Source organism: Grus americana, chromosome 19 (genome assembly GCF_028858705.1).
Source record: "Grus americana isolate bGruAme1 chromosome 19, bGruAme1.mat, whole genome shotgun sequence".
Taxonomy (NCBI): Eukaryota; Metazoa; Chordata; class Aves; order Gruiformes; family Gruidae; genus Grus; species Grus americana.
Genome location: NC_072870.1, coordinates 9,479,849 through 9,489,295, shown reverse-complemented (window position 1 = coordinate 9,489,295; position 9,447 = coordinate 9,479,849). Strand labels below are relative to the sequence as shown.

Here is a 9,447-nt window from a genome sequence, read left to right as displayed (position 1 = left end):
ATTGGCCGGGGCCGTACTGAGCATGCGCGGCGAGGACACTGCGGGGCGGACGGGCGTGGGGCTGAGTCTGAGCGTGCGCAGTGCGCGCCCGCCTGCCTTGCTGCTGGCACAGAGCGTGCGCAGAGGGCATAGCGAAGCCGCTAGGACGGAGCATGCGCATAACCGTTTGTGAAGCCCAGAGGACTGCCGCTTGTTGCCGGCTTGCCCGGAGTCCCTTCTGAGCATGCGCGAAGCGGGCTGTTCGAAGGCGCGTTTCGGTCCGAACCGGCGGGGAAAGAGATCGCGGGGATCAGGTGGCTGCGCATGCGCCGTCGGTGCCTGAGCGCCTCAACTGGGGGCGTCGAGGTCAGCCCTGAGGAGGGGCCGGTGGCGAGCTGGGTGGAGGGTGGCTGGCTGGCGCTGCCTGTGTGGGGGGCAGGCACCCCAGGAGGGCAGTAAGCTCCCTGGGAGGGTAGCCGTACTGGCGAGGAGGCCCGGGTGGGCGGGAGCCAGCGAGTAAAAAGGCTCTGGAAGAGGGGGGTGGTGGCCGACCGACGTGAGGGCCGGGTAGCGGGCAGCACCGCCAACATGGCGGCCCCGGAGGATTGGCGAGAGGTCGCCCGGCGGGCGGCCCTTGGCCGGGCCCTGTCAGCACGGCGGAGCCCGAGTGGGTGTCCCCACGCAGGCGGACGCCAGGGAGGAGGGCGCAGGCGACAGCTGCCTGCTCCGCGTGACATGCGCAGAGCCCACCAGTAGTAGGCGCGGGAGGGTCGGTATCACGCGTGGGTTGGACATCAGTCTTTTCTGAAAATCATTTACAGATTTATTTATTTTCTGCGGTAAGGAATAACGCGGCTTTGCTGCAACGCCCAAGCTGTCCTTAGGCCGTGAGGTGCAGACTGGCAGCAGTGCACAGGAATCAAAAATAGCACATACCTGCCTGCAAAATGCGGCAGGATCGAGTTACAGGCGTGGGCAGTTATCCAAAGAATGCTCTTGCAGAAGTGCTGCGGCACAGCTGGGATGATAATGAAAAATAGCAGCCCAAATAATGAAGTGAGTTTAAAAAAAAAAAAAATTGACCTTGTTTCTGTGAAAGGAGAACATAAAAGGGAGAAACCAGAGCTACTGCAAAATGCTGAGTGGGGAAAAAATGTCAAAATATACTGGTACTGAATCAAAAACTTTGCTCTCTGTGGTGGAAGCAAGGGGAATACTATAGGGAATCCTTGTGTCACCTCAGCAGATTTTGGCATCAGGCCCTTTGCAGTACAGAACTGGAAAGCAGCTAGATTTTTTTGAACAGGCTTCACATTTGTAAAGGCACATGGTACTTTCTTATTAAGCCTATTATGCTTTTGCAGCCTAATCCTATAACTTTGTTGGAGTTACAATTATTTGTTTCTATCCTGCCTTACTAAGCAGAAGCAATAAAATGGAGACTGTGCTTGCTGTACTGTTGGTTTCAGCCCCGTTCAAATGTATAGGAACAGTAAACAGACCGATTTCCTGTAAGCTGCCATCTGCGTTCTGACATTCAGGAGAAAGTGCTAATAGTCCGTTTCGCCCCAGAAATAACCAGTGGTTGTAGCATAGCCTTTTCCTTCTCACTAGACATTCTCAAAAGTTGGAAAACTGGTAAGAAATCTACTTGGCAGAACTTTTTTCCCCCCTCTCTTTTCCACAGTTACTAAAGGCATGCTTCTGTTTTTTAGGTTTAAATACAAAGTGAATAAGAATGTCAATAGTCACAATCCAGCTTGGTCAGTGTGGTAATCAGATTGGTCATGAGGTGTTTAATGCTATCTGTGGTGATGTCCATGGCACGCATGGGTTGTGTTCCAAGAAGGAGAATGAATCCTACCATGATGCTTGCAAAGAACGTTTTTTCAGAGAGGAGGAATCTGAAGGTACAGTATATAAGTGTGTGTTTCCCACAGAGGGTCTGGTTGCCAGCCTAATACAGTTAAGAGTACAGAAATAATAAAAGTCTTTTACCTTCACTCTTGAAGAATTGTCACAGCCCTCTGCCTTCACAATATCGCTAACAACCATGGAAGCAAAATCCTAGCGCAGTAAAGCGTCTGAGGCCACAGAGCAAGTCTGCCAGTAACACAGCTGGAAACTGAGCATATGTACACAAATAATCTTTTTTCCAAATATCTGCATTTTCTACTGTAGATAGATCATACCATGGAGTAGGACCCAGAGTACCTGACTTTGGTGTTACCAAATGCATTAAGTGGTTTCTTTCCTGAAAGGTCTATGGTCTCTAGAATTCATATTTGTCTTTGGAATAAAAGAAGGTTCTCTAGAAATCCATGGCATTGCCAAGTCCTCCTCTCTGTACCTGTCTATACCGTCCCATTAAATTAATAGTTCAGCTTTTGTGGGTGGGAGGAAAATAATTTGGGCTGTGGTGCAAGTCTGTCCATCTTACATTAAAAAAAAAAAGTTCTAATATTGGCATGTTTTTCTTAGGGTTTTGGTTTTTTTCTTCCTATCCAGTACCTGTTGCCCGAGCTGTGCTTGTTGACATGGAACCTAAAGTAATCAGCCAAACCTTATCAACAGCTGCCAGGTCTGGCTACTGGAAATACGATGGTCGGTCACACTTCTGTCAGAAGCAAGGGTCTGGGAACAACTGGGCAAATGGGTATGAACAATTGGTTCAAGCTTCACTAAGGGAACTGTAGAGGCTAATGAGCTGTCTAGACTCTAGGAGTGCTACTATTGCAGCTGTGTGAGGTACAGAGTATGTAACATTAACTTGATTTATTTTTAAGTTAAAGTAGCCTTATATGTAGCAGTGGAATTTCTAAAGTGCTTTTTGCAAGGTGAAATCGGTATTACAGTGAAAATGTAACATTTTAGAATAGAGTGAATATATTTAAGAACAGGAAACAGTAAGCACAGTTTATAAACAGCTGTTTGGCAAAATAAATGTCACAGCTGAGGATTGTTTATTGCAGATAGAATGGGTGACATAATGCCAGGTTATATAAATAATAATAAGGAAAGTATCCTTTATGAATAGCTTCACCTGACTGCTTTTATTTTTATATAACCTGCCATGTCTCACTGTTTTGTCTTTTATTCAACAGTTATTCTGTTCACGGGCCTAAACACAAAGAAGTAATAATGGATCTGGTACAAAGAGAAGCAGAGAAATGTGATCGACTGGGTGGATTTTTCACAATAATGAGCATGGCTGGTGGTACAGGATCCGGCTTGGGAGCATTTGTGACCCAGTGCTTAAGAGATGCTTTTCCAAGCTCATTTATACTAAACCATGTTATCTGGCCCTACGGCACTGGTGAGGTGAATGTCCTATTTCCCAGAGATATTCTGCAAGTTTGTAATCACTGTTTACTTTTAAACATAAAATATTTGCAACTGAAATAAACTAGAAGAGAAATACATTTTTAAAAACTTTAACGGGACAGAAAGTAACAGAGCTAATGAACTGTTTGCCTAATAGTTGGTACATGTCCTTTCACCCCCCCAAAAAAATTCTTGCAAATGTAAGTACTAAAGTATAATGCAGTTTCTTGAGAAGCTCTATTAGCTAACTAGAAATCTTTTGTTAGGATAGTATCTCAGCATTATAATCCGTTCCCAGACAGATCTTATTCTAGCACGTTTGTATGAACTGAGAAGGATAACGTGGTTTTCACAGGTCTTGCTCTCTTCCTATGAAAAAGCTCTGCTAGCTCCTGACCTCATTCTGCACTTTGGCAAAGAAAATGAATCACTTCCTAAATCATAACTGAGGAAATGACAGTAGCCAGAGGATTATAAACTAGAGATTAAGTTGTTTGATCTCATTTGTGTCTATTGTTTGTTTGTTTGTTTCCAGGTCATTGTTCAAAACTACAACTCTGTTTTGACTCTGTCACATCTGTATCAGTCATCAGATGCTCTTCTTGTTCATGAAAATGATGTCATCCACAAGATCTGTGCTCAGCTGATGAATATTAAACAGATCTCCTTCAGGGATGTAAATCAAGTCATTGCACATCAGCTGGGGAGTGTTTTCCAGCCCACTTACACAGCAGAAGGTGGCTTACACTATAGCAGAAACCCATTAGGTATCTATCTACAATATAGCTGCCTAATGCATTCTCACACATATTGCTGCAATCATTCCATGTTGTCAATTTAAGCGATTCAGTCTCCTTACTCAAGTATTCAGATATATCCCCAGTTTTAAGATAGAAAAAGTGAAGCAAAAGACTAAATTAGCAGTTCAATCGCAATTTTGTAGCAGAGTCAAAAACAGATCCCCCAGCTTCTGGTTTCATTCTTTACCAAAAGAATCCTGTTTCTCCTTTTTCAAGTGCCTACAGACACCCTTGTATCTATTTACATTTCAGAGGAAATTTGTGGAGAGTAATTTTGGATGGAGTTTTACATCGCACCTTAGGTTAGAAGTTTGTATAAACTGAAACAAAATGAAAGTTTTGTGGTTTGTTCAGGCAGAATACAGGCTAGCATACAACTTGGTAGCAACCAGCAACAGGCTGATGTTTGTATCTTTAAGAGATTAGAGAGTTATCCATATTGCCAAGAATTTTGCTTATAAAATTAAACTTTCACATCTGTCTGTCAATCTCTTTAACAGTGCATAGGGTCTTTGAGATTTGGAGCCAGACTATAAAGAGAGATAAATCTAAATTGTAAAATAAGAGCTACTAACACACTTGCATAGAACTCTGTAGTATGTAGCAAATTTGCATTACTTTGATGTATGTCCATATATTTGTCAAATCAAAACTTTATATATCCTGCTTTGCTTCTTACCTTAAATTACTAGATCTTTGTAAAATTCCTCACTCTCTTTTCCTATTTTAGCTAGTCTATGTGATATTTTTATCAAACGAGCAGGTGTTAATTTCTTCTTTCAGGAGACTTAATGGAGATGTTAGTTCCACATCCCGAATTCAAGATGTTGGGTCTTCGTAACATACCTCAGATGCCTGAAAACTTCCTCGCTTATAGCACATTCAGTTGGCCTGGACTCATCAAACATTTAAGGCAGATGCTCATTGCTAATGCTAAAATGGAGGAAGGTAAAAAGCATTCACTCATCTTCAGTATCCATCACCCTTTAAGCATTTATTTTTACAGATTAAATAAAGCTTATTGTTTTGTGGAGCTCACTGACTAGCTTTAGTCAGTTCAGAAACAAGTTGCTGCCCTCAGACAGCAGGAATTTGCCTCTACATAGCCAGCTGCTCCTTTAAGTATTCACTCAGCTGCCACAGCAGCTCCCGGCTTGCTCCTGTTTTTGCTCCCAGACATCTCAGTTAATTATAACTATTGAAAATATGCAAAACAAACCAACAGTTTTTGGCTGTGCACTTAATTTACATGATTCATTTGGAACATTCCTTGGATAGTTCTGCTATGATTTTTCTTTTTACACCTTCTACTAATAAAAATAATTCTTAGCTTTCCCATATCGTTTACATGGGGAATTCAGTATAGCTTCCAGTTATGCAGAGAATGGGCTGGCAAATTGCTAAGTATAGAAAGAAGTATCCATTTTCTCTGGTAAGACTAGTGACTACCAGGCAAATACTGCTGGATTAGCACCTTTTTCCTCCAAGAATCTTGTAATTGCTGCTTAACTAATGTGCAGAGGCTACAAACTCTGTGCCAGCTTGGGGCACGGTGTTAGTTACCATCTGACTCTTCAGCTAGTCTGAATCCATATTCCATGAAACATTAACTGTCTTTTATCTTTTTTGCCAAAAATCTCATAAGGTATTGATTGGCAAGTACGACCACCATGTCTGGGCTCCTCCATCCCCTCCAGTCATTCCACAAACAAGCCGCTGCATTTCAATACTTCCGTTGCCAACCTGGTTATCCTACGAGGAAAAGATACGCACAGCGTAGACTTAGGTAAGAAGGAAAAACACAGTACCTCGGTGATTCTTGTTTCACATCTCACTGCTTTCTTTGCAACCATATCTGATGAAAGTGAAAAAACCCCAAGGCCACGTATTTGACTACTAAGGTCAATATTCCCTCTACAAACATTTTAATTTTAATGTCCAAGGCCACGTTGTCTAATTGCTTAGGGCTGTTGTGTTTACAACTGAGACTTCGGTGTTTCCAGAAGCACTTCAGAGGAGGAGGAAGACTGAAGTCCATATATATGATAGGATTCTTGGCTATATTGTCTGAAAATATATTTAGCTGCTTCTGGAGTGATGAGCATAGCTTGCAGATAAAGTACCAATATAAGAGTATGCTTCTAGATAATCTGAGGAATCTCTTTAAAACAGTTATATTTGCAACAGGCTGACCACTCTGCAGATTTTTTCCAAGGCCTGAATTGATCTGCTGAGCATTGATTAGGTCACACAGGACTACTGAGATTGAGATATAGGAGCTTGTAGCTTTATATTTGTCAAAAGGGCTGTCTTATTTCTGCTGCAGGAAGTTTCCGAGATCCCTCATTATATACATCATGGCTAAACCCTCAGGATGCTTTTAATGCATGGAAAACACCAAGATCATTTAACAAGTACGAAAAGTCTGCTGCTTTGGTCAGCAATAGCCAGTTCCTGCTGAAACCTCTTGACAGTGTTGTAGGAAAAGCTTGGAATATGTTTGCTTCCAAGTAAGTGAAAATAATTATGCTGATACTTCATTTATAACTGCCAATATCTTCAGTAGCAAAATCGTTGTAAATACAGCTTGTTCTTTCAGCAAAGTAATAATAAGTGAATAAGCATGAAGACTGTTCCCACACTTTAATGGAAACATTTTTATGCTTGAAACATGATGGCAGGGTAAGGAACACAGAGCAGCACTTATGTTCTGTGGATAAGTGAGACCACATATTCTAGTGCTGTCAATTTAACTATTTTCTAGGTACTAAACCTCCCCAAATTTAGTGCATTCCAGTGTGACCATTCTAAAAATAACACATAGAAACTCTTTTACTGATCATATAGTTTCTAAAGTGTGTACAGACATGCTGCACAGTCCGGGAAACAAGTTTCTGGCTCAGTTCAGAAGCATTTAGGGGATTTGTGTGTTTACTAAGGCTCCCATGCTGTTAGTTTGATTTTTCATTAGAACCAAGAAATCTAGAAAATAATTGCCTCTTTGTTTTGGTCATCATGAAGCCAAGGTTACTGCGTGTCACAGCAGATGTCTGTTAAACATGAGTTTCTGGCACAGAAATTCTGCAATTAAAAGCCAAAGCAGGAAAAGTGCTTCCATTAGCTGTGCTCCTAGTTTTACCACCTGTTACAAAAATACCAGCAATGAGAAGCAAGCTATCCTGCACACACAGGTTTAGGCTTTGCATCTCAAATCTATAAATCTATCCAACTCAGGATATTCTGTGAAATTACTTTTCTCATTTAATAATCGCTTTTCCTTCCATTTCGCAGTTAGCTCAATTTTCTTAGCTGCAATTTTGTATCCTTAAGCAATACACTACATTATAAAACTTACTAGAAACAAGTCATGACTTATCAATGAGTATGAATTACAAAATGAGTTCAAAAGAGTACAGTAGAAACTAACTAGCATGGTTATTGGGTGGAAACCAATCTTCATTTAAGTTTTTACAATAACTGTACAATCTGATTTCATGTGTCAGATTCTTCACTGATTTCTAATGTCTTACCTATTTTCCTACTGTGACTTCCACACACAGAGCCTATATTCACCAGTACACTAAATTCGGAATCCAAGAGGAAGATTTCCTGGACAGCTTCACAGCTCTGGAACAAGTTATCTCCAGTTACAGCAACCTTTGATTTTTTTTTATTTTTTTTTAATGGTCTGAAATAGAACTTTCCTGAAAGAACCTAGCACTGGAAAGCCTTCCATCAACTTCCTGAAGTATATCAATTACTGGACTGTAGCTATTTTTCAGTCTTGTAAGCAGTGTGTGCATGTGTTAGAATAGTAAGAACTGAATATATTCATATGGGCAGGTATTATTCATATTTAAGATATCTAATAAATAGCTATTTTTCAATACATTTGCTATGCGCTGTAGCTAAGTCTTTGAACATAATTTTTGGCATTTGGATATTTTTCATAAAGAATGTCTATGCAGAAGGATTTTTCTCCAGGCTAAAGTCTAAGCATCTAACCTATCATGAAGTAATGTGTGATAAAAATTAAATGTGTGCTTGACTACAGTAGTAAGGCATTCCTGGGTATCATTCAAGATACAACAGTGTGCCATCAGTTCCTTTAAAGCAAAGTAAAATTCTGTTTTAAGAACCTTAACCTTGACAAAATGGCAGAAGTTTTGAACCGTCTTTCAAAAAAAGGTATGTAGGGTTCTTCATTTTCCTGTCATCCTCAAGTTATAAGAGAGATTACAATGAATTATATGCTTTTCTGGCCATTTCAAGTGGTGTTACCTACCAGCTGGGGGAAGAAAAAAAAAGTCCCTATAGCACATCAGAGGTCTTGGCTATTTGTTACGGGCGAACCATAGGTTTAGGCAAAACTACAACTCTTGCTCTTCTTCCTATAAGTTAGAAACAGGTAGCTTTTTAACTAATTTGTTATTTATTTAAACAGAGTTGGGAGGAGAATTGCTGATAGATTTCAGATGTAAGAGCCTGGAATATAATAGAATAAAGGGATCGTATAATTTCAAAAGTCGATTTAAGAAACGGGCTCTTTTTCGCACACATTTTTACACGACCACAAGGTGGTGCCCCTGTGAAGCCGCAGCCTGCACCAGCCTGGCAGGAGGAGATCGCCATAGCTCCTGGGGGCACAGACTGGATGCTTATAAAATAAGAGAGTACAGGAGGTGTAAGGATTATGTTGTAACACCGAGCTTTATTCAGCCTTAGCTTGTCACTTAATGGTAGGGAAAGCTTTTGGAATTCTTGCCATTTCTCCCCCCATGTCACACTGTTCTCCCATAGAAATAATCCCACTCACTATTAAATAGGTATGCCAAAAATAAAAATTTAAAAAATCCATTTCAAGGACTTTTCCCTTGACAAGTGGACAAATCTCATCATTTCCCTTTAGGTTTTAGTGCTGTTTTGTGCCAGGCCTCTGAGCTTTTAACTAAAAGATAAACAAGCACATAGTATGATGCTAAATACGTTAAAGATGTTTGCAATATGGCTAGCAATGCCCACATAGAAATCTTACCCTAGTAGCAATTCTCATTTAGATTTTAAATCTTTAATGAATTAACACAGTGGTAGATGCAGAAGTGACCTTGTAATTCTGCTAGGCTTCAGTTAGTGCACAGCAGATGCTCTGTATTACTCTATTTCCTTTTTTCCTAGTTTCATTTACCTCTTCACTTTTGTTCAGGCCAGGTACAGAAGCACTAAAATCCACCCCAGAGCACCTGTTCTCAAAGCAGCTCTGGCACAGGACACCTGGAATGGCAAACAGACTTCTTGACAAGATTCAAGTAACCGTACGATTGAATCTGAAGAAAATAAGTAAGTA

At 40.8% G+C, this 9,447-nt stretch overlaps 1 protein-coding gene across 5 annotated transcripts; it reads left to right on the top strand.

Moving 5' to 3' along the window:
- The first annotated feature begins 232 nt into the window (after nt 1–232).
- On the top strand, nt 233–8,156 carry TUBD1 (tubulin delta 1). 5 transcript variants are annotated; one of them, XM_054847204.1, is made up of 9 exons: nt 233–345; nt 1,695–1,889; nt 2,488–2,635; nt 3,084–3,300; nt 3,839–4,070; nt 4,887–5,051; nt 5,749–5,889; nt 6,430–6,613; nt 7,664–8,156. In XM_054847204.1, exons 2-9 carry the CDS (start codon nt 1,718–1,720, stop codon nt 7,764–7,766), a joined length of 1,362 nt encoding a protein of 453 aa, XP_054703179.1. In that variant the 5' UTR covers nt 233–345; nt 1,695–1,717; the 3' UTR covers nt 7,767–8,156. The 5 variants fall into 5 exon arrangements, with proteins under 5 accessions (XP_054703179.1, XP_054703178.1, XP_054703180.1 ...); XM_054847203.1 differs by lacking the exon at nt 233–345 and adding an exon at nt 613–748 and having other exon boundaries at nt 1,449–1,889; nt 7,664–8,090; XM_054847205.1 differs by lacking the exon at nt 233–345 and having other exon boundaries at nt 1,194–1,889; nt 2,488–2,560; nt 7,664–8,090.
- The last annotated feature ends 1,291 nt before the right edge of the window (nt 8,157–9,447 follow it).

Coding starts and splice junctions, on each gene's coding strand:
- TUBD1 (XM_054847204.1), top strand. CDS start 1,718: ATGTCAATAGTCACAATCCAGCTTGGTCAGTGTGGTAATCAGATTGGT. Junction 3,301..3,838: donor GGCCCTACGGCACTGGTGAG/GTGAATGTCCTA, acceptor GTTTGTTTCCAG/GTCATTGTTCAAAACTACAA. Junction 6,614..7,663: donor TGGAATATGTTTGCTTCCAA/GTAAGTGAAAAT, acceptor TTCCACACACAG/AGCCTATATTCACCAGTACA.